General features: G+C 38.5%; 1 protein-coding gene across 2 annotated transcripts in view; it reads right to left on the minus strand.

Annotated features, from left to right (window-relative positions):
• Positions 1-23082, minus strand: part of ints8 (integrator complex subunit 8) — an 80502-nt gene that overhangs the window by 19856 nt on the left and 37564 nt on the right. For both annotated transcript variants that reach the window (XM_043688035.1, XM_043688036.1), the window contains 13 exons: positions 21583-21738; positions 20251-20351; positions 19147-19288; positions 17704-17774; positions 16780-16955; positions 15159-15292; positions 14941-15051; positions 11189-11390; positions 9884-9934; positions 6127-6248; positions 4602-4786; positions 4192-4225; positions 56-115 (listed from right to left, as the gene is read on the minus strand). In XM_043688035.1, the coding sequence (XP_043543970.1) occupies positions 56-115; positions 4192-4225; positions 4602-4786; positions 6127-6248; positions 9884-9934; positions 11189-11390; positions 14941-15051; positions 15159-15292; positions 16780-16955; positions 17704-17774; positions 19147-19288; positions 20251-20351; positions 21583-21738 (1545 nt within the window). The remainder of the gene's footprint in view (positions 1-55; positions 116-4191; positions 4226-4601; positions 4787-6126; positions 6249-9883; positions 9935-11188; positions 11391-14940; positions 15052-15158; positions 15293-16779; positions 16956-17703; positions 17775-19146; positions 19289-20250; positions 20352-21582; positions 21739-23082) is intronic.

Here is a 23082-nt window from a genome sequence, read left to right on the forward strand (position 1 = left end):
ATAAGCATAACATATTTGTTAGTATAACCTTTTCTAAATATTAAGCAATACATACCCGAACGATGTTGTGTAACTTTACTAAAAGGGAGATTAAAGTTGTCAGAACCAATGGATCCTACAAAACAAATCAAAAAGCTTTAATGATTTCTCCATGATAAAATTACCATTGTTTCTGTAAGGAAGGGTTACATCACAATTTATATTTTAAATGCAAAACTGAAACTACATTTTCACATTTTGCTTTTGCCTTGACTACGTTTATTAATACACGAAAATACATCCCAATTTATACTGCAGTAATAAAATAACACAACCGCACGTATACAAAATTTGTGTCTGAATATTTAAAGAAAAACAAGAGTGAAATTGTCAAAGTCAGGCAAGAATTTGATGGTTAATGAAGTCCAAATTAATCTGTGTTTCCAAATTATATTCTATATGTTTGGTAGTTGAGGTTTATGAGGATCTGATAGGAAGGAGAAATGGAAGTCTCAGTGGTTAGCACTGCTGCCTCACAGCACCAGGGACCCAGGTTTGATTCCAGCCTGTGTGAAGTTTGCACATTCTCCCAGTGTCTGCGCGGGTTTCCTCCGGGTGCTCCGGTTTCCTCCACAATCCAAAGATGTGCAGGTCAGGTGAATTAGCCATGCTAAATTGCCCGTAGTGTTAGGTGCATTATTCAGAGGGAAATGGGTCTGGATGGGTTACTATTCAGAGGGTCAGTGTGGACTTGTTGGGCCGAAGGTCCTGTTTCAGTGGAATCAGTGGAGCAGAAAACTCAAAAAAGGATCAAGTGGAACAGGGATTGATAAGAAGGGTGAGGGGAGTAACAAATTAAAAATATTATATATGAATGCACGATGCATTAGAAATAAGGTGGATGAGCTTGAGGCTCATTTGGAAATTGGCAGTTACGATGTTGTGGGGATAACTGAGACATGGCTTCAAATGGACAGGGCCTGGGAAATGAATATTCAAGACTATACGTGCTATTGTAAGGACAGACTGACTGGCAGAGGGGGTGGGGTGGCCCTGTTGGTAAGGAATGATATTCAGTCCCTTGTGCGGGGGGACCTAGAATCAGGGGATGTAAAGTCAGTATGGATAGAGCTGAGAAATTCTAAGGGTAGAAAGACCCTAATGGGAGTTATCTACAGGCCCACAAACAGTAGCCTGGATGTAGTGTGTAAGTTGAATAAGGAGCTGAAATTAGCCTGTCGCAAAGATGTTACTACAGTTGTTATGGGGGATTTCAACATGCAGGTAGACTGGGAGAATCAGGATGGTACTGGAACCCAAGGGAGTTTGTGGAGTGCCTCTGAGATGGATTCTTAGAACAGCTTGTGCTGGAGCCTACCAAGGAGAAAGCAATTCTGGATCTGGTGTTGTGCAACTAACCGGATTTGATTAGGGACCTCGAAGTAAAGGAGCCATTAGGAGGTAGTGACCACAATATAATAAGCTTTAGTCTGCAGTTTGAAAGGGAGAGGGTAGAATCGGAAGTGATGATATTTCAGTTGAATAAGGGGAACTATGGGGCTATGCGGGAGGAGCTGGCCAAAGTTCAATGGTGCAATACCCTAGCAGGGATGGCAGTGGAACAACAATGGCAGGTATTTCTGGTTATAATGCAGAAGATGCAGGATCAGTTCATTCCAAAAAGGAAGAAAGATCCTAAGGGGAGGCAGGGGTGGCTGTGGCTGACGAGGCAAGTTAAGGGGCATATTAAGACAAAAGGGAAAAAGTATAACATAGCAAAGATGAGTGGGAAATCGGAGGACTGGGAAGCTTTTAAAGAACAACAGAGGATTACTAAAAAGGAAATACGCAGAGAAAAAAAAAGGTACGAAGGTAAACTGGCCAATAATATAAAGGAGGATAGTAAAGGCTTTTTTAGGAATGTGAAAAGAAAAAAAAAGGTTAAGACTAAAATTGGGCCCTTGAAGACAGAAACGGGTGAATTTATTACGGGGAACAAAGAAATGGCAGAAGAGTTGAATTGGTACTTTACATGTGTCTTCACTGGGGAAGACACGAGCAATCTCCCAGATGTAATAGTGGCTGAAGGACCTGAACTGAAGGGAATTTACATTAGGCAGGAAATGGTGTTGGAAAGACTGTTAGGTCTGAAGGCTGATAAGTCCCCGGGACCTGATGGTCTGCATCCCAGGGTACTGAAAAAGATGGCTCTAGAAATCGTGGATGCATTGGTGATCATTTTCCAATGTTCTATAGATTCAGGATCAGTTCCTGCGGATTGGAGGGTGGCACTTTTTAAGAAAGGAGGGAGAGAGAAAACAGAGAATTATAGACAAGTTAGTATGACCTCAGTGGTGGGAAAAATGCTGGAGTCACTTATAAAGGACAAAATTACGACACATCTGGATAGCAGTAACAGGATAGGTCAGAGTCAGCATGGAGTTAAGGGAAAATCATGCTTGACTAATCTTCTGGAATTTTTTGAGGATGTAACTCTGAAGATGGACAAGGGAGATCCAGTGGATGTAGTATACCTGGACTGTCAGAAAGCCTTTGATAAAGTCCCATATAGGAGATTAGAGAGCAAAATTAGGGCACATGGTATTAGGGGCAAAATACTTACACAGATTGAAAATTGGTTGGCTGACAGGAAACAAAGAGTAGTGATAAACGGCTCCCTTTCGGAATGGCAGGCGTGACCAGTGGTGTGCCACAGGGGTCAGTGCTGGGACCGCAGCTTTTTACAATGTACATTAATGATATAGATGAAGGTATTAAAAGTAATATTAGCAAATTTGCTGATGACACAAAGCTGGGTGGCAGGGTGAAATGTGAGGAGGATGTTAGGAGAATACAGGGTGACCTGGACAGGCGAGTGGACGGATGCATGGCAGATACAGTTTAATTTGGATAAATGTGTGGTTATCCACTTTGGTGGCAAGAACAGGAAGGCAGATTACTACCTAAGTGAAGTCAAGTTAGGTAAAGAGGCAGTATACGAGATCTAGGTGTTCTTGTACATCAGTCAATGAAAGCAAACATGCAGGTACAGCAGGCAGTGAAGAAAGCTAATAGCATGCTGGCCTTCATAACAAGAGGAATTGAGTGTAGAAGCAAAGAGGTCCTTCTGCAGCTGTACAGGGCCCTGGTGAGATCGCACCTGGAGTATTGTGCGCAGTTTTGGTCTCCAAATTTGAGGAAAGATGTTCTGATTATTGAGGGAGTGCAGCGTAGGTTCACGAGGTCAATTCCCAGAATGGCGGGACTATCTTACGCTGAAAGATTGGAGCGACTGGGCTTGTATACGCTGGAGTTTAGAAGGCTGAGAGGGCATCTAATTGAGACGTACAAGATTATTAAAGGATTTGACACTCTGGAGGCAGGAAGCATGTTTCCGCTGATGGGTGAGTCCCGAAAAGACAACACAGTTTAAAAATAAGGGGTAGACCACTTAGAATAGAGTTGAGGAGAAACTTCTTCAACCAGAGAGTGGTGGGTGTATGGAATGCTCTGCCCCAGAAGGCTGTGGAGGCCAAGTCTCTGGATACTTTCAAGAAAGAGTTGGATAGAGCTCTTAAGGGTAGTGGAATCAAGGGTTATGGGGATAAGGCAGGAACAGGATACTGATTGAGGATGATCAGCCATGATCATATTGAATGGTGGTGCTGACTCGAACGGCAGAATGGCCGACTCCTGCACCTACTGTCTATTGTTCCCACAATGTCGGGAATCTAGTCATTGTATCATTGAACAGCAGGTATGCTTGAGATGCTGAATGGCTTATTCCTGCCCCTATTTCTTACATTCTGTTGTTTATGGGATAATTCTTGTTTTCAAAAGGATATATTTCCTCTCTTCAGCCCAGCTGGATTTGCCCAGTCCACAGCAACTTGCTTCACTGCATGTCTAGAATCCAAGTAATCAAATACAAAATGGTGCATAAGAGAAATATAGGACTGCTCAGCTTCCATTTGAGTATTCAATTATGCTGTTGTGGAAACAATAACTCCCATAAATCTTTAGCCATCTTTTGTTCAGTTCAAGTATACAGGGGCTGGATAAGAGGAAGAGATAAAGGCTCTGAAGCTGTGTTGTGGCTAAATGGAATGCAAATTCCAAACAGTAACAAATTCCTTCACATCACATGATATAGAAGTGGAAATTGGGTCAAACTGCATCTGGTTTAATTTTTTGAACAGCCTTGATACATACATTGAGTCTCTTGATGAACGTAACTAGTTCACTCCTAAAGTAAAAAAGAAAATCAATATACATTAGACTTTACTGTTCACACACTAACTCTGGACAGAGTGAATAAATTTCTCATTTTGAACAAACAAGACTCGCAAGAAACATTCTCAACCAAGTTGATGACAATTTTGCATTTATTTTGTACAATGTAGTGATATTTTATCTACATGAATAGCTTACTGAACAGGTCAAGAAATTCATTTTATTACCTTCGTTTTATTTGTGCAAAGTTATGCAAAAAATAAAGGACTCCAGGTCATTTGCAAAGTATGCAATATTTTATACCTGATTGATTTGATTTAATACATTTAGTGTTTGTAATGAGTCCCTTAAGTTGTGCACAAATCTCAGTGCAAAACAGAAGTCGTTACCTATACATGATTCCCAGTGTGGATTCTCGATGTTTAATTAAACTGACTCTTCCATCATTGATTCGTTTGTGTTGGTTAGATAAGCAGAAAATCTGAACCACTACATCCCACAGGTCTTTAGCAGTTCTTCTGCTTTCTTTTGGGCCGGGTAGCTCTTTACAAGTTGCAGCCAAAAGCTGCCCCAGCTAGAAGATACACAGAGGAAAACAAAATCAACTACTTAGCTCTGTCCTGAATATTTTAACAGAATATCCAATCCATAACTTTGCTACTCTGTGAAATGTAATCAACCAGTATTACTATACATTTATGCATTGACAGGATTTACTTATTTTAGAAACAAGTAATCTAGCAGTACAGTCACAAAAACAGCACTACTCACTTAGTTTTGCCAGAATCACAATTCTGGTCTGTGATTTAATTCGCCACAGTTTCACACTGAACATTCCTGACAGTGATCAATCACATGCAAATAATCTTCCCAGACATTAATGAAAACCTCGTGCACAGAAAACAATCTCCTCTTTTCTGCACCAGTTTGCATTGCCATGCACTTTTCCAAATTAAATGACATTTAGTTGAGTAATTAATCTGCCACTTAAGTCTCTTGGAATATGGAAATATCCGATGGAATTGGGAACCTCATAGCTTCAGCAACAGGAGAAGCTATATTCCTGATGCTGGTTGTATTGGCATGCGTAGTTAATTCATTGATACATGCTTCCAAGTAATACACTTTGACAGAAACTCAGAAATCACTGTACAATTGTAAGTGAGAGAAAAAAAATGTTCTGACTTTCTAGATCTATTGGATCTCAATATCTTGGAAAGCTCTCACGAGATTTTTAGATTAGATTCCCTACAGTGCGGAAACAGGCCCTTCGGTCCAACCAGTCCACACCGACCTTCTGAACAGTAACCCACCCAGACCCATTTCCCTCTGACTAATGCACCTAACATTTGGGCAATTTAGCATGGTCAATTCACCTGACCTGCACATCTTTGGACTGTGGGAGGAAACCGGAGCACCCAGAGGAAACCCACGCAGACACGGGGAGAATGTGCAAACTCCACACAGACAGTCACCCAAGGCTGGAATCGACCCTGGTCCTGTGAGGCAGCAGTGCTAACCACTAAGCCACCGTGCCGCCCTTAATCTCTTACAACCTGTACGTGGAAGAGATTTTATTCCTGAATGATATCACATTTCTTATAAACTTATTTATATAGGATGATCTTAATGAAGAGTATTTATGAATATCTGGCAGTAACTCTTTTTGAACGTAGGGGATGAATGGGGTTAGCTAAAGGTTTAACCCTTTAGCTGCTCTGTTCACATAACTACAACACATGCCAACAGAGAAAAAGGATATGGAAACAACAGAGGGACACAGACATCGGAATCCAGTGACGTGAATCTAAAGTAGGTGTTGCAAAATTCTTTTGCAAGATGACTTGATAGTTTCAGCCAAATAAGCAAGACATGATAGTATGAGTTCTGGGAAACGTACAGCAATCTGGTTACCTTTACATATGGATTGTTCTGGACAAGTGCTGCAGGAATCTGCAGTGTCAGATACTCATTCTCCTTCCAGTTCAACATGAAAGCAACACACTCCTCAGTTATAATTTGTCGCAATGGAATGTCTGAAATATTTGAAATAATTAATACAGATCTATAAACAGTAGAACATCAGGGTTTCTTTTATTTTTAAATCACCACTACCTTAGCAATAATACATCAAAATACACATTTAGTGAATTAAAACACTGATTAAAGTGAGGATATTAGTGCTTGGAAATGAGAACAGCTATTGGAGGTTCCAATATCACCCCATGACCAGGTAAGTCCCTGGTTCATCCGTGACTTGAATAGAGTTAACAGATCTGAACTGTCTCAGTAGGTAAGTTATGACTAACCTTTATGAAGCAACAGAGAATAATTAGGAAGTATTCCGGACCCAATGACTATCCATAACTAGCTGAAAATGCACATGCATTAATGTTTAGTGAAACATAACCAGCTGCAATGAGAAAACAACTAGAAAAAAACTTGTTTCTCACATGTCCTGCACAGATAATCTAAACACTTTGGGTACACCTCATCTTTCTAAACAGCAAGAAATACAGATATCCCTACAATCCAAAATTGCAGTCTGCAGTTGTACTGGATCAAACAGCTTTCTATACAAGTCTTAAGGCCATCAGACGTGGAAGTAAAAGCAGGCCATTTAGCCCACTGAGTCTGCTCTGCCAATCAATGATGTCATGACTGATCTAATCATTCTCAGTTCCACTGTTTTGTCTTTTCCCCATAATCGTTGATTCCCTTACTGATTAAGTCTATTAATGGTTCAGATAGACAGAGCTTTAATGACCCAGCCTTGACAGCTCTCAGTAGTAAGGAATTCCAGATATTTTAATCACACATGGTCCATTTCCTAGCTATGGAAGGTGGACTCAGCCCTCCATGGTAACATGTTGGGCATAACTGCTCTAACCCATCAGAGGAACTCAAAGGTTAATTCCTTCCATTACCTTCCATCAGGAGAAATTCGCACTTCTATTTTAAAAGGGCAACCTCTTATTTTGTGACTATGCCCTCTGATTTTAGACTTTTCCACGAGGAGAAATAACCTTTCCACATCTATCCTGTCAAGTCTCTGAAGAAACTTATGTTTCAATGAGATCATTTCTCATTGTAAAATCTAATGAGTATAGGCCCAACTTACTTAACCTGTCTCTGTAATACGTGGTATTAGCCTGGTGATCCTTTTCTGGACTGCCTCCAATGCCAGTATAACGTTCCATAGTTAAGGGCCCAAAACTGTTCACCGTATTCTAGCTGTGGTCTGAGTAGTGCCTTGTACAGTTGCAGCAAGACTTACCTATTTTTATAATCCATTTCCTTTGAAATAAAGGCTAATAATCCATTTGCTTTCCTTCTTATCTGCCTAATTTGCACACTTGGGTTTTGTGATTTATGCACAAGGACTTCTAAATCCACATGAGCTGTAGCTTTCTACATTTAAATAATATTCGGTATCTCTTTCTCTTGCGAAAGCACATCACCTCACATTTTTCCACATTACATTCCATCTGCCAAGTTTTGTCCACTCGCATAACCTGTCAATACCCTCTGCAGAATTTTATAGCAGCACAGTGGCTCAGTGGTTAACACTGCTGCCTCACAGTGCCAGGGACCCAGGTTCAATTCCCACCTCGGGCAACTGTCTGTGTAGAGTTTGCACATTCTCCCCGTGTCTGCATGGGTTTCCTCCGGGTGCTCCGGTTTCCTACCACAATCCAAAGATGTGCAGATTAGGTGAATTGGCATTGCTAAATTGCCCACAGTGTTAGGTGCATTAGTCAGGGGTAAACGTGGGGGAGTGTGTCTGGGTGGGTTGTTCTTTGAAGGGTCGGTGTGGACTTGTTGGTCTGAAGGGCCTGTTTCCACACTGTAGGTAATCTATTATCCTCCCCACTTTTTTTGGCATGTGCAAACTTGGCTATTGTACATTCACTTTCCTTATCCATGTCATTATGTACAATATATGCTAACTGTGGCCCCAGCACACATCCCTGTAGTCCTTTACTGGTTAGAGTATGCTATTCTGAAAACATTCCCCTTATCCCAACTCTGTCTTCTTTTAGTCAGCCAAACTTCAACCCATGTTAATATATATTTCCTCTCACACACTCTTATTCAGTAGCCCAATGCATGGTACTTTATCAAACGCCTCTGAACATCCAAGTATATTACATCCACTGCTTCCCCTTTACCTATCCTTCTTGTTGTTACCGCCTCAATAAAAATTCTAATAAATTTGTCAGACATGATTTCCCCTTTATGAAGCCATGAATCTGCTTGACCATTTTTTAAAAAATGGTGTGCTACTACACTCTTTGTAACAGACACTAATATTTTTTCCAGTAATAGAAGTACAGTAACTGGTCTATATTTTCCTGTTTTTATTGTCCTTCCCTATATAAATAAAGGCGTTACATTGGCAGTTATCCAATCTCCGACTTTTCTAGAATCGAAGGAGCCTTACTGAATGCACTGGTAGTAATCTTTGTAGTGACCTCTTTTAATATACTAAGATGCAACCCATCAAGTCCAGGGGATATATTGGTCTTTAGCCCCATTAGTTTCCTCATCACTTTTTATGTACTGATTATTATTGGTTTTTAAAAATTTCCAATTCCTCTCATATACCACTATTCTTTGCCACTTTGTACATTTTTTTCCTTTCAATTTCAAGCTACCCTTAACTTCCCTGGTCAACCATGGTTGGCTTTTCCCCATCCAAGAATCTTTTAATCCTGTAAATCTGAATGGACAGTTTAGAAGGACAGAGGGGCAAGGCCAGACCTTTCATTGCAGAAAATAAAAATTCTAAAATACGTAAATATGGATCACAAAATTGCACATGAATCCTGCCATTCTTGAGGATATTTGATCAATTCATTAATACTAACATTTTACCAATTAGCAACTGTAGAAAAGCAATTGGTTTTGTAAAATTTGCATTTAATCCTGCTTCTGACCCTTAAGTATTTTAGTAACACATAGCTCATTTCCTAGCTATGGAAGATGGACTCAGCTCTCCACAATAACATGTTGGGCATAAATGCACTAACCCATCCAGGGAACCCTAAGGTTAATTCCTTCCAATACTTTCCCAGCATTACAATAATGATGGTTCACACTAGTCAGAGGTGCTTATGGTTACTCACATAGAAAACGAAAATGTTCTTTGAGAATCAAAACCATTAAATAACTTATAAACTGTTAGTTACACAGGTTGACTTTTTGGTAGTGTATAAATAATTGCATAGAAAAGATCCAAAATATAATTTCTATAAACAGCTGTAACAGATCTGTAAAAATGCTGGTCTTACTCACTAATATAAATAAGGCACTCAACATAGAATAAAGTTAAACTCTGCATATAATTTCAGAATTTAAAGAATTATCTTGGCTGTATAGGCTACTCAGAATCAGAGTGGGCTAGGGAAGAAAACGGAAAAGATAGATACAATACAAGAAAACAAATAAGGGTGTGCTTTTATGCAAAGCATAACTTTGGATTCCAATCAAAATATTTTGCAGGTTCAGCATAAAGATTTTGTAGATGTCAATTACGAATAAAACGTGCTGGAAACTGCAAAGTTATTCAGTGCCACTTTCACCAATACAAAATTTTAACTACAGTGCAAACAAAGTAAATAAGTGCTTTAATGTTGATCAAAAACAGCCGGCCAAGTGTTTAGTTTACCTTCTCTTAGCATGGCTGAATGACGCGATGATATTTTACCACCAGGATATGCTGTAAAAGAGAATAAAATGGTGGCCTTGTGCATCAACTGACTCAGCTCTTAATGCACTGAGGAACGGGAAGACAAAAACAATACTATTGGCACCAATCAGGAATGTAATATCAGTAGCATGATATACATTTTTAATGCTATTAAATTGTCACAGTAGAGGTTTTAAATATCAGAAAACTAAAACTACCATTATTTGAAATGCACCACTTAAAATGACAGAAAATAAAATACCGTGAGAAAAAACCACAATGATCCAAGCTGTACATTCTTACCTCGGTAACCTTCTGAACTTTTTAACCTTCATCAGCCCAAAGCTCTCCCTAGTCAATAATCTGACTCCAATCATGTATAATTCTCCTCTCCATCTTATTTGATATTACCTCCAAATACCCAAACTCCAGACTCTCAAATTCACTCCCTAAGCTTAACTGTCTATCCAACTCCCTCACTTCTTTTTAACATTCTTTAAATCCATTTACTTAACAAGCATTTTTAAATAAATATGGCTGTGTTCATTTTTGATTGTGCTCCTGTAAATACTCATGGATATTATATAATTGTTACTTAAATGCAACTTATTGTTTCTATTGTAACTACAGTCACTGACTGAATGTGTCTGATAAGGTCTGACAGACCTCATAACAAGAGAACTGAATGAACAATTTTTAACTTTACACAACCTATTTTCATGAAGACTACTGTGATTAATTGCATCAACTGCTACCAAGGTGCTTCTTGACCTCTCTATAATTGTGATCAATTTCATTAGGCAACTGATCAACAATAGTCATATGTTCATTGGAAACAACACAGCAATATTACAAAATGAAGACTGAAAACCATCTTTATTGAGTATTTAAAATAACTTCAAAAAGCCACAGACTGAGCTGAGGTAGCACAAGTCAGATGGACCAGATGACAAGGGAACAACTAATTAGTCACAACAATTGTTGGTGTGCATTTTTAAAGAAAAAGACAAAACGCTTTGTATAATTACAATTTTCTTCCCTCCTCTTCCCTTCTTGCTGAACAAAGTGATGCAAAGGTGATCTATTTATGGTCTTAATGTACATTATTCTGGAGCTAACCATTAGAAGGTCCATAAAATGATTCCAAGTCAAGTCCTCCTCAGTTTTAACTCTTTATTGTAAGCACTAAGCCTCAGTTCACCATTTCCCTTATGACGACTAAAATTTGAGTTAACATAAGTTTTAAACTTTATATTTTGAAAGTCAGCAAAACTATTCCCTTACCTGGCAACCTCATCTCAAGGTAACCTCTAACCCGACTCACAAGGTCAGCTGGTGGACGCTCTCCTCCACTATCTGTCCCACACTTGTGAGCACTGATGTCCAAGAGCAGCATTTCATTCAACATAACTTGGCGAAGTTTTGGAGAAAATTCTGTCACCAATTCTAGGCAGGAGGAATAGAGTTGCCGTGCATGGATGAAATCCTGAAACAAAAAGAGGGTATTTGAAATTTTATCTCATCTTGAACTAACCCTAAGGGGGAATTGTTTGTCCAAAAAAAAAAAGAAACAGCTAGTGCAAACGACTGATAATATAATGGACAATTATACCATCAATTGCAATTTGTCAGAAAATCTTTATTTCTAGTCGTATTAGATTGACTAGCTCTACTTTCGGGTTTTCTTGTGTTGTGATAATACTTTCACTTATCTAGTAGAACCACACAAAGGAGGCACATTGCTGTCAGACTTTTCTAGAATGCACCAAGGATCTTATTTATTGTTTGTTCAGTACATAAAAACGTAAAATATAGGAGCAAGCATACAATATTCAACTCAAGCTTGATTTGTTATCCAAAATGATAATGGTTGATTCTATGCCTCCACTTTCCTTTCCCACTCTGCTCCCTGGATCCCTTGATTCCCTGAAAGATAAATTCTGGCCACCCCAAGCTTAATTTTCTTTAAAAAAAAAACAGAATATGAGCTTCTCTGCCTAGACCAGCATTTATTGTACAAAACCAAATATACTTCAGAAAATGGTGGTGAACAATTAGCAATGGGTTATAAACTTGGCCTTGCCAGTGAAGTCCAGATTCCTTGACTGAACGTAAAAATACCATTCAAGGTTGGGATTGGTACAATTTGATATTCTCAACAATGAAGCCCCCATGATGTTCAACATAGAAAAATCACAATCCCATAAGAAGAAATTTCCAGCCAAGAGAAACAACCCTTCAGTGTCTCACTGTCAAGGTCTTTGGAATATTGTGTACTTCTTTTAAACTCATTTAAATACTAATGACCTGAGTTGTCAGGGCACTGCACACCAAGTTCTGAGAATTTACTAGAAAGACTTTCGTCAGAGACTTTCATCTCAGGAACCAACCTACTCAACCTTTACCTTCAACACAAATAAATCATAAGGAAATCAAATCTGCACTCCAGGTGTGGTCTCACCAATGACCTTTTAAATCTAGCAACAAAGGCCAACACATCACTCTTTTCTAAATGCTAATGGACTCATCTCCTTGAACATCAAAAATGATGAGGCTCACACCTTTTAATAAAAAAACTTTTGAATTTCTATTTTGATTACCAACATGAATAACTTCAGAGTTCCCCAAAATATATTCCATCGTTACCTCACTGCAATTCACTGTTTTCTCTTTCTCAACCTTTTATTGATTAGCAGCTTCCAAATTTTCCAATCTACTGAGGACACTACAATATACAGAATTTTGGAAAATCAAAAACCAGTACATTCAGTGTCTCTTCTGAACTGCAAGATGTGCATCATCAAGTTCTGGGGATTTGTCGAATTGCGATTCTCACATACTTTTTCCCCTGTGATTATGAGAGTTCCTCTCTCTTAGTGGGCCCTCAGTTACACTATTTCTGGCATGTAATTTGCATTTCCTACCATGAAGATAGAAACAAAGCATTACAGACTTGCTCTTGCCTATGCATTTCAGCGAATCATCTGTGGCTTTCAAAGGGAACAGTGGCAAATTAGAGTTGCAAAAGGAGGGGTGTTGAGCTCAATCGTGACACTAGGCCAGGACATCATGTAACAGGAGAGGTTATTCCACAATGAGGAAATCAATCATGGCTCCAAATTTAAATATACTATGCCTTCTAAATCCATCTTTACGTTTAATTAAACACACAAAAAATGAACTCAGAAATAACACGGATGCTGTCACTTTCACCAACAGAATCCACTGGTGCATTCAGCTATCATTTCAGTGGCAAGCCTTATTCCAAACTTGTGCTGTCTTGCTATACCTGCCTCAAAGTGTTACCACACTTTGCTGAGCAATGAAAAATTGCATTCAATTGGCTTTTAAACAAGGTCAAAATTAATTTATAATTTAAATGTGGCAGGTGGACTTCTCATTTATACATTTTCCCATATTTTAGATGAGTTTAATGACATTGTATCACCATCCCCAAATGCTTATCATGCTGCAATTTATTCTTGAGCTGCCCAATTAATTGCCATAAAGTGCAGTCTGTACAAGACAATAACATAGGAGACTGCCATTTGGCTAGTTATTTCCTGCACCGGGTCTTAAGCTGAGTGACAATATTACTGGATGACACATAGATAACATTGTTGGAGGCAACACTGAGCCATGATTCTTTGGCTGGTCAGTTATTAGGATATTTCCTGTGATGGGTGAACGCAATGGTGACGCCAGCTCCACCTGGAGTGACATTATAAAGGCTCCGCAAATCATGGACAGATTTTGGTCATGAATAATTGGGAAAGAAGAGGAGACTGCAAATAACATTCAGAATTGGGGCATAATTCATAGAATTCCTACAGTATGGAAACAGGCCATTTGGCCCAACAAGCCCACACTGACCTTCTGAAGAGTAACCCACCCAGACCCATTCCCCTACATTTAACCCCTGACTAATGCGTCCAACCTACACATTCCTGAATACTATGAACAATTTAGCATAACCTGCCTAACCTGCACATCTTGGGACTGCGGGTGGAAACCAGAGCACCCAGAGGAAACCCATACAGGCACAGGGAGAATGTAACTCCACGCAGACAGTCACTTGAGGCTGGAATCGAACCTGAGTCCCTGACACTGTGAGGCAGCAATGCTAACCACTGAGCCACCATGCCGCCCCAGTTTGGTCAATTGAAGTTTGAGCAAGTTTTTAATTTTATATTCATTTTTTAGTTTTAGATTTTATTCTTAAAAACATATTAATGACGTATTAGCTTACATCTCAACATTTTGCTACAGTGATAATGCTGGGAAGAAGATGGTGCATAAGAATGTCAATCGACTAGTCATCCAAAGGCCCAGGCTAATGCCCTGGGGAGGTGGGCTTAAGATCCTACCATGACAGCTTGTGGAATTTAAAGTTGAGTTACAAATGTGGACATTAACGACAGTTGTAGTAATGGTGATCACAACAGCTATCATCATTTGCAGTGAAAACCCATCCAGTTTGTTATTGTTTTAGTGTGATTCCAGACCCACAGCAACGTAGCTAGTTGACTTTTAACTGCACTCTAAAATGCTGAGCAAACCTTTCAGTCTAAGGGCGAGAAAAGCTAACCTCCACCCTATGAAAGAAGAAATAATTTTTTTGGATGAAATTCAATTATAAAGTTTTCACATTATCACTGTCAAATGTAGATCATGGGTTTTCAACACGAATAGCTGCCAGAATTCAAATTGAAACTGGCTTACAATGCTATCAACTGGAAAAGTAATTTCATGGCCTAGTCAAGAGCGACTGTTAAAAATAATTTAAATCCATTACGATATCTGTAACTTTAAAAATAAATCTAAAATTGTTGCCTTAACTCACCACAGAAAATGTGGATTGAAGTAGACATGTTGCACAAGGTCTTTAAAAACAAACTGAAGTGTCAGCAGAAGGTAAATGCATGAATAAAAATATCATTGCAAAGTAAAAACACCAAGAAGCTTTTAGTCTTCTTGGAGTCATAAACTAAATCTGTGCTATTTCAGTGCTTGAAAACTGTGTGTTCAAGACTAACCTTAATTGCAATGCAATGCAAACCTTTAGCCATCAAGATATAAACCAAATCCCTGGTCAGATTATCCTTGATGCCAAGAATAACTCCGCCATAAACTGTTGGTACTTCCCACTGAAAGAAAAATGATTTTGTGTAAATACAAGATAAATATTGTAAATCACATGTTGTAGAGTATTTACAACAGACTAACATCACTTTGGAAAATCTCAATTACTTGCCTTGTTGGAAACGGTCCAGAATTGCCGATCTGATGTCATTCCATGGAGCTCAATCAGAATTTGTCGAATTCTCCCTGGATCAACTGTTAGGATGAGCTGGTGCTCCAACTGACCAATATTGACACTGGCTGATGCTAGAAAATGTAATTACATGCAAAGTTAACACATCAAAATCACAATGATCAAAAGTCTGAAAGTCCATAATATTTTTCTAACAACATCCGTAAATATGAAATTGAAGATTATTTTGGATAAATAACTTTTTATTTATTTCTTTCACTCTCCACCAACAACCCTCTTTCCCTGTATGCTTGTTCCTGGTTTTAAAAAGACCGCCAAGTTTACTTACAACTCCTCAGACACTCCCTTACAATCCATGGACTCCTGACAAGCACATTCCCAAACATGACAACTCGTCACCCAAAACAGTCACTGTTGACTGATTCCACTCAGAAACAACATCACTCCCCCACCCACCATGATCCAAATCGACCCTAAGCATTCATTTAATGACTTACTGCGCACTGTAGCATCCTGCCCCGCTTGCATCCCACCCATATAGCACATAAGGCCAGCATATCTAAAACCATATTAGTCACCTCTTCTCATACCACAGGATAAAGTCCATCAGGTCAGGGATCTTTGAGGAATTAGGCATAAAAGGTAGGGTGCTATGTATCAGTTATAGAGGGCATTGATAAGGCCACACCTCAAATATGTGCGGTTTTAGTCGCCTTATTTAGAAAAGGATGTAATGGCTTTGGAAATGATTCAGAGAAGGTTTGCTCGATATCCAAATATTTGAGAGAATGAGCTTGCTTTCACTGCAGTTTGTAAGAGTGACTGATGACTTGACTGAAATTTGTAAGTTCTTAAACGGTATTGACAAGGTGGACATGGAAATGATGTTTCTTCTTGTGGACAAGTCCCCACCTAGGGGACACTGCAAAAATTAGACAGTCCTTTCAGAAAGAGATGAGGAGAAGTTTTTTTTCTTCGAGAATTGAACAACGCTGGAACTCTGCCTCAGAAGGAGGTGGAAGTAGAGTCATTGAATATTTTAAAGGCAAACAGATGGATTCCCTTGCCTAAAAATGATCTAAGGTTACAGGTGGTAAATAGGAGTGTGAAACTTGAAACACAAACAGATCAGCCAGATCTTATTGAACGGTGATGCAGACTTGAAAAACCATACGGCCCAATTCTGCTCTTAATTTGTTAAATGTCACTCTGCACTTTGTGTATAGCTTTTGGTCAGCGCCATATCTATTCCAACTGGACCCAGCTTGTTGAATGCACAAACAGCCACTGGTAGAGGAAAATCAACAGCTTATGGCATCATAAATCTCATGTTAGGGTTAGAAGTGAAGCCCTTATTTTCTAAGAGGGCAACAAACACATATTGAGTCAGCTTGTAAAGGAAGAACAACAAATTTGGACTGGGGTGTGACATGAATGGAAACAAAGGGCTATCAGAACCAGTGAAATTATATTCTCGCACGTGAAAGAAATATATCACTATACTGACTGGTTCAAAAGCTAAATGCATTTTAAGCTAAAAGCAAACACTAATCACATTGTTCTATTGATCTATTTGATTGAGGTGCTGTATCAGACTTACCAGGTATATCATAGAAAACAGTCAATGGCTTAGTTGAAAGATTAAGGCGAGGCGATCGTTTTCTTATTTGATCAAGCAGCAGTTTCCGTTCTTCATCCTTTAACAGTCTCATGCACATATCATGCGAGGAAATCATGAAAACAAACTGAGGGTCATCTAAACTTTGGCACAAATTCCTATACAAGTATCAAAAGCCAATGAATGAATATTTAAAATTTTGCATGATATTTGCTGCCTAATAGGATTCTAACTTTTCACCCTATGTAATAATCAAATGCTCATCACGTTGCAAAAGCTCCAGTCCATCCAAGAGTCCAATGTATCCCATTTAATGGGGAGACTCATTTGGCACTTTCTGAAAAAGCATTGGAACATAAAACAGCACACTGAGCATCGATCTTAATACAGTATGGATGCAAAGAGGGAATGAAAGTAAGACCACAGCAGTCTGAAATAAAACAAGGATGTACACAAATTCACACAAGTTATACACAAATGGAACCAGCAATCGATTATAAATTTTTATTTAATTTAATAACATTTTCAGAATGGTCAAACAAATACATCTATTAAGTATCTTCTCTGAGACCAGCAGAGATGGGTGTCAACAATACAGCCTAGTGTTATATCAACTACTGCTCAAAATGGACTTTCACAGTACGTACATACAGCTTAAAAGTATCTAAAAGATAACATGCAATTAGCGAGCATTTGGGATCAACAACATGCAGTGAATGCAGGTTAATATCCCTTTAGGATTTAGGAGCCCCAGGTACAGCTTTACTTAAGGAAGACCAAACAGAAAAAGGAACTTCTCAATAACATTTGAAAACCTCCAGCTTTTCAATTTGTTATGATAAGGGAAGATAGAAATTAGACAAATGGAAAATTGTGAAGTACACTTTAGAAGAACTGTATATTTACTTTAAGAAAGCAGCCATCTTTTGTTTGGAATCTTCTGAAGCTTTGTCCAGATTTAATGACCGTGCACATGTCTGCAATACAAAATATTATAATCTTACTAAAATGGTTGTTTACATGGTGAAAATGTTATACATTTGTCTTAAATGGTAATTATATTATTTAATTCGATTACATCAATTGTTTTGCTGAACACTTTGGTGAAATATGAAAGGAACCAGCATTTGTAGAACTTGTACTCCAGAAAGGAGGGAAACAAGTGATTTTGTTCAACACTTCAAAAAAATATCCAGTAAAAGCTTCAATAGGGATGTTTAAAATAAAGGGGCCGAGAATGTGGTGCTGGAAAAGCACAGTAGGTCAGGCAACATCTGAGGAACATTCATTCCTGATGAAAGGCTTATGCCCGAAATGTCGATTCTCCTGCTCCTCAGATGCTGCCTGACCTGCTGTGCTTTTCCAATACCACAATCCCAACTCTAATCTCAGCATCTCCCGTGTTTAAAATAATGAATTATTTTGATATAACAGGAAGAAAAATTACTAGATTACTTCCAGTGTGGAAACAGTCCCTTCGGCCCAACAAGTCCACACCGCCCCGCCGAAGCGGAACCCACCCATACCCCTACATTTACCCCTTACCTAACACTACAGGCAATTTAGCATGGCCAATTCACCTAACCTGCACATCTTTGGATTGTGGGAGGAAACCGGAGCACCCGGAGGAAACCCACGCAGACACGGGGAGAACGTGCAAACTCCACACAGACAGTCGCCTGAGGCGGGAATTGAACCCGGGTCTCTGGCGCTGTGAGGCAGCAGTGCTAACCACTGTGCCACCCACTTCAAAGCACAAAAGGATCAGTTACTGGAGGACACAGCTCAATATCATTGGCCAAAGAAACAAAGATGACACAAATGCATTTTCTTTTAAGCAGAAGATGTTATGACATGAAATGTACAATTTGCAAAGGTGATGAAATTAGATTAAACAATAACTTTAAAAAAGGAGTTGTTTGAATACACAAAGAGAAAGCTTTTCAGGACAATGTAAGAGTAGACAAATGTAGACTATTTGAATAGTTCTTCCTAACATCCTGCAAAGGCACAACAGACCGAAAAAATGCCAAAGCACCGGAGGCTCTGGTTCCACAGCCAAATAGATCATTCTAAATCTCAGGTGAAGTGAGGAATTAACCACCTGAAGGATCTTCTTGGAGGTCAGGCAACATGTACGTCCATTCAAAACCAGTCATTCATAGGTTTCACAGTGACACTGGTCAGGTGTGTTGGCGTAAAATGATATTTAATAATTTTGTGAATACACAGAATACAAACAAAATAGCTAAGTAATGCCTCAACTTTAACCTATTATTAAAATCGAGATCTGCATTTTGATGTATACACAAGTTTTAAAAACAGCTAAATGTTCACTTGTGGCCTTACTTCTAGTAAGAAGTCAATTCTTTCCTTGGTCGGTTTCAGCAGCAGTTGGTGGAATCTTACTCCAATCACCTGTTGCTCCAGGACATTCCGAACAGTGTTGCATGAACAGACCTTAAAACAAATTTCTTCTAAATTTCTGTCACTGTAACACAATGGAAAGAAGTTGAACCAGATGTATCAATTCATTCTCTAGATGGATTGATAAACAATGACTAGTCAATACGTGGTTGATAAACAATTACTAGAGGTATATCCCAAGTCAGTATTATACTCAAGGTGCTCATTAAATAACTGAATTAAAGATTATTACAAGCTAGAACACAGGCCAATACATTGAGACTATTTTTACAACATACTAGCTGATCTCCCTAGGAATGTTCAAAATTAAAGATTTGGAAGGAAGTGTGATAATTAAAGCTCTCTGCTCTAACCAGACAAGATTCAGCACGCAAGACAACAACTACTTGGGTAGATGGCCTGATGGCTGAGTTTTTGCAGGTTCAGCCTCAATAGTACCTGGTCAGATCAGGTACTGCCTTGAGTCAGTAGTTGCCTGAAAGGGGGGGTCAAATTAAACAGGTCATATTGATCAACCAGGCCAGATTTAGAGATCGAGGCAGAAAAGATTGGAGACGATGAATTTGTTTCTATATGTTTTGATGGTGGTTAAAAGTATCCTTGTAGAAATAAATTATTGAATTAAATGTATCACATGGATTTGGTTTGAATTACTGGTATTGTGTTTTTATTTCACATTTCAAAACGGTGATTGCCTGTAGGTTATATTTGGTGTACAAGCCAATCCTTATTTTTGGAAAGATTTCTCAAGGCCTTAAAGGTCAATTTTATCTACAATACCTAAATTGGCAACCTTGTCGAGAGAGAATGAGAGAACGTTTCTTAGCTTCTAGTCTGTGTTATATTTATACATCTGATACTGGGCGTAAAACTGGATTCTATTCCCCAGTGCTCATGTCCTTTAGTCTACAAAGCATGCAAGTTGACTGTCTCTCTCTCCCCATTCCAAGACAAATAATAATAGTTGCTGTGCAAGCCAACAACAGTAATATTTCTAAACACAGATGAAATTGTAAACATTTTTACCCATTTTGAGCCATCTGGTAAAGCTCTCTCAGGACAGACTGCCTGAAGTGCGACAACAAGCTTAAAGTTATATTATCTTCAAGAAAAATGTCAATCAATCCCTGTAAAAGATGAAGAATGATTTTACAAGCACCATTATTCATTACATTTCATCTATACATTGCACAATGAAAAGTGTACTCTCTTCATTGGCCAATGGATCTTAATTCAGAATTGTAAAAGGCAGTTAGTATAAAGCAGAAGGATTTATCAGCAGCTGCTGAATAAATAAAATTGAGCTTGTATTATAAACTGACAATTATTCCACAATTCCAACATCTTTCTTTGAAAAATCATCACTGCATTTCCTTGCCAGCAGACATAATGGCACTGGATTAGTAATGTCTGTCAACAGAGTTACTGGAATATAAATTCAGTTAGTAAATCTGTACATAAAGCTAATGTTATTAATAAAACAATGAAGCTACCATCAATTATCTTAAAAATCTACGTTGCTCACTAATGTTCTTTAGGGAAGGAATTTTTCATTCTTATTTGGTCTCGCCTACATAGGATTTCAGACCCACAGTAATGTGGTTGACTCTTAAATGCCCTCCAAACGAGCTAGCAAGTCATTCAGTTCAAGGAGAATTAGGGATGGGCAACAAATCCTGGTTTCGCTAGTGATGTCCACAATAATTTTTTGAAGGTACTTTACGAATTGCTAATAGAGAACATATGGCAGAGCTAACAACTATTTTTAAATCAACTATCACATCCAATGGAGTTATTTTTTTGAATCAAGCTTTTACTTTACAACTGTGAACTGATAGCATGTTGAACCAAAATCAAGGTTATGATAAGTTTGGGATGGCACAGGCAGAGGTGGTGGTCACAGTAACATAGCTTTCAAACCTATCTTTCATTTTGCCATTATTTCATTCATTTTATTTTGCGGTATTTCAATGCATATAATTGCATATATTATACATTACACAGAATGTAAGTTAGAAGAGGATTATATTAGACATGAAGAAATTGCAAAGTTTTTTTGTGTATTTATTTTGATGCTTTGACTGGGCAACAGCTTCAAGGTCAGTCACAGTGCACAGGTTTACACGAGTGGACAAAGAATTGGCTGCAGCCATTGCTTCCCATAACAATATTGAAAGCTATAGGCAATCATATTTTAAGTTTGCTCCTGTTCCGTACAGGTCAATGAGAAACTTTGCTCTTAGTAGTTAGATATGTTAAATGCATTAATTTTACAACAGTATTAGAGCAGCAAGTTACTTTATTGATAGTGTACTAAAATAAAAAGAAAAATGTCACATTACCAAGGTATAACCTTACCTGATAGTTACAGGATTTAATGCAGTGGTGAACCCGACCATATGTTGTTAGCTGCAGTTCATTTGTATCAGATGGTGTTGTTAACACTGCACAAGCCTGACAATAACCGTCTAATCTCCTCCGGTCAATTCGACAGTGAACAGGGTTAGGTCCCATCTGAGAAGAATTTTTTTTTAAGAAAGTGAAACACACTAAAAGTAAACATAGTAGTATTGCTTCATGAAAATAAACAATTCTATAGTTTTTTTCTTGAATTTATTTCAACCTCCACAGTTCTCTCCCAACACAAATAATCACTAATGTCTTTCTTGCTCTTGCATGGAGACGTAATCTACAAATAGCACCCACATAACCAGTACTGTACCCTGGTTGACTAATTTCACTGTCTACTTACTTGATATCTTTTCCAACAACTTTCTAGGACCCAGAGTACATCACAGTATTCACTTGGATTTCTTAGTTGACAGAACAAGACACTAATGCTACAATGACCTGTGCTCGCGATCAAGAACAGTTATTGTGCTACTAATTATGGAAAACAAGTTCCCATCATTATTCCTCTGCAACTGATAGCAATTACTGCACACGTGCAATTAATATGGAAATCCACGACAGGCTGTCAGTAATTCTATGCATCTTCAAATGAGAGCTGCTGAGCTTCATGTGGCAGCAATCAGGTATGTTAATATTGCAGGAATGTTGTTGGTCTGGTTATCAGCAGCTGGGAAATTCCAATTTTGTCATTAATGAAGTCTGGAATTAAATACAAGCATCAATAAGGGATTGTTGAAAAATTTGACTGACTCATTAGTTTCCTTTAGAGAAAGAAATCTGCTGTCTTTACCCTGTCTGGCCTATATGTGACTCCTGTTCTCCAACAAAGTAGTTAATGCTTAACTGCCCTAGTAAGCCACTCAGTTTTATTCATGAATGTGTCTTGTCACAATGTTCTTCAGGACAATGTAAGATGAATAATGAAATTCAGGTGTTGCTAGTAATACCCACATCCAGGCAATTCACTGAAAAAGATTAAATGTTATTGAAGTTACAAGAATTTAACTCCATCTCACTGTAGAGAAACCCTTGAAATGTTACAGCTTGTTGAAGGGGATGTAGCTGGGTCTTTAACAAGGTATTTAGTTTGTTATGGACCAAGCCAGACCCCCTCAAAACATTTCAGGGAATTAGCCCAGACCTGAACTTTGCGAGTTGTTTTAAGCATGTGTAACGCGGACATTCCAGCAGAGATGCAGGTGGTCAAACCATGTAGTTTTAAACAAAGCAGAATTTCTTTCCAAGATTACCGAATGAAACACAAAAAGAGAACAGAATACAGAATAATTTAACTTATTTGAAAACCCAACAGATTAAACCGACTTAATTATACTGTTCCCAACACTTGCAATAATCCCCATAAATATCCCTTGGCACAAAAAGTAAAATCAAACCCAGGGTCGTACAGAAGAAAAGCCAGAGAGAGGGGAGGATCAGCCTGGGCCT

This window comes from Chiloscyllium plagiosum, chromosome 4 (assembly GCF_004010195.1).
Source record: "Chiloscyllium plagiosum isolate BGI_BamShark_2017 chromosome 4, ASM401019v2, whole genome shotgun sequence".
NCBI lineage: Eukaryota > Metazoa > Chordata > Chondrichthyes > Orectolobiformes > Hemiscylliidae > Chiloscyllium > Chiloscyllium plagiosum.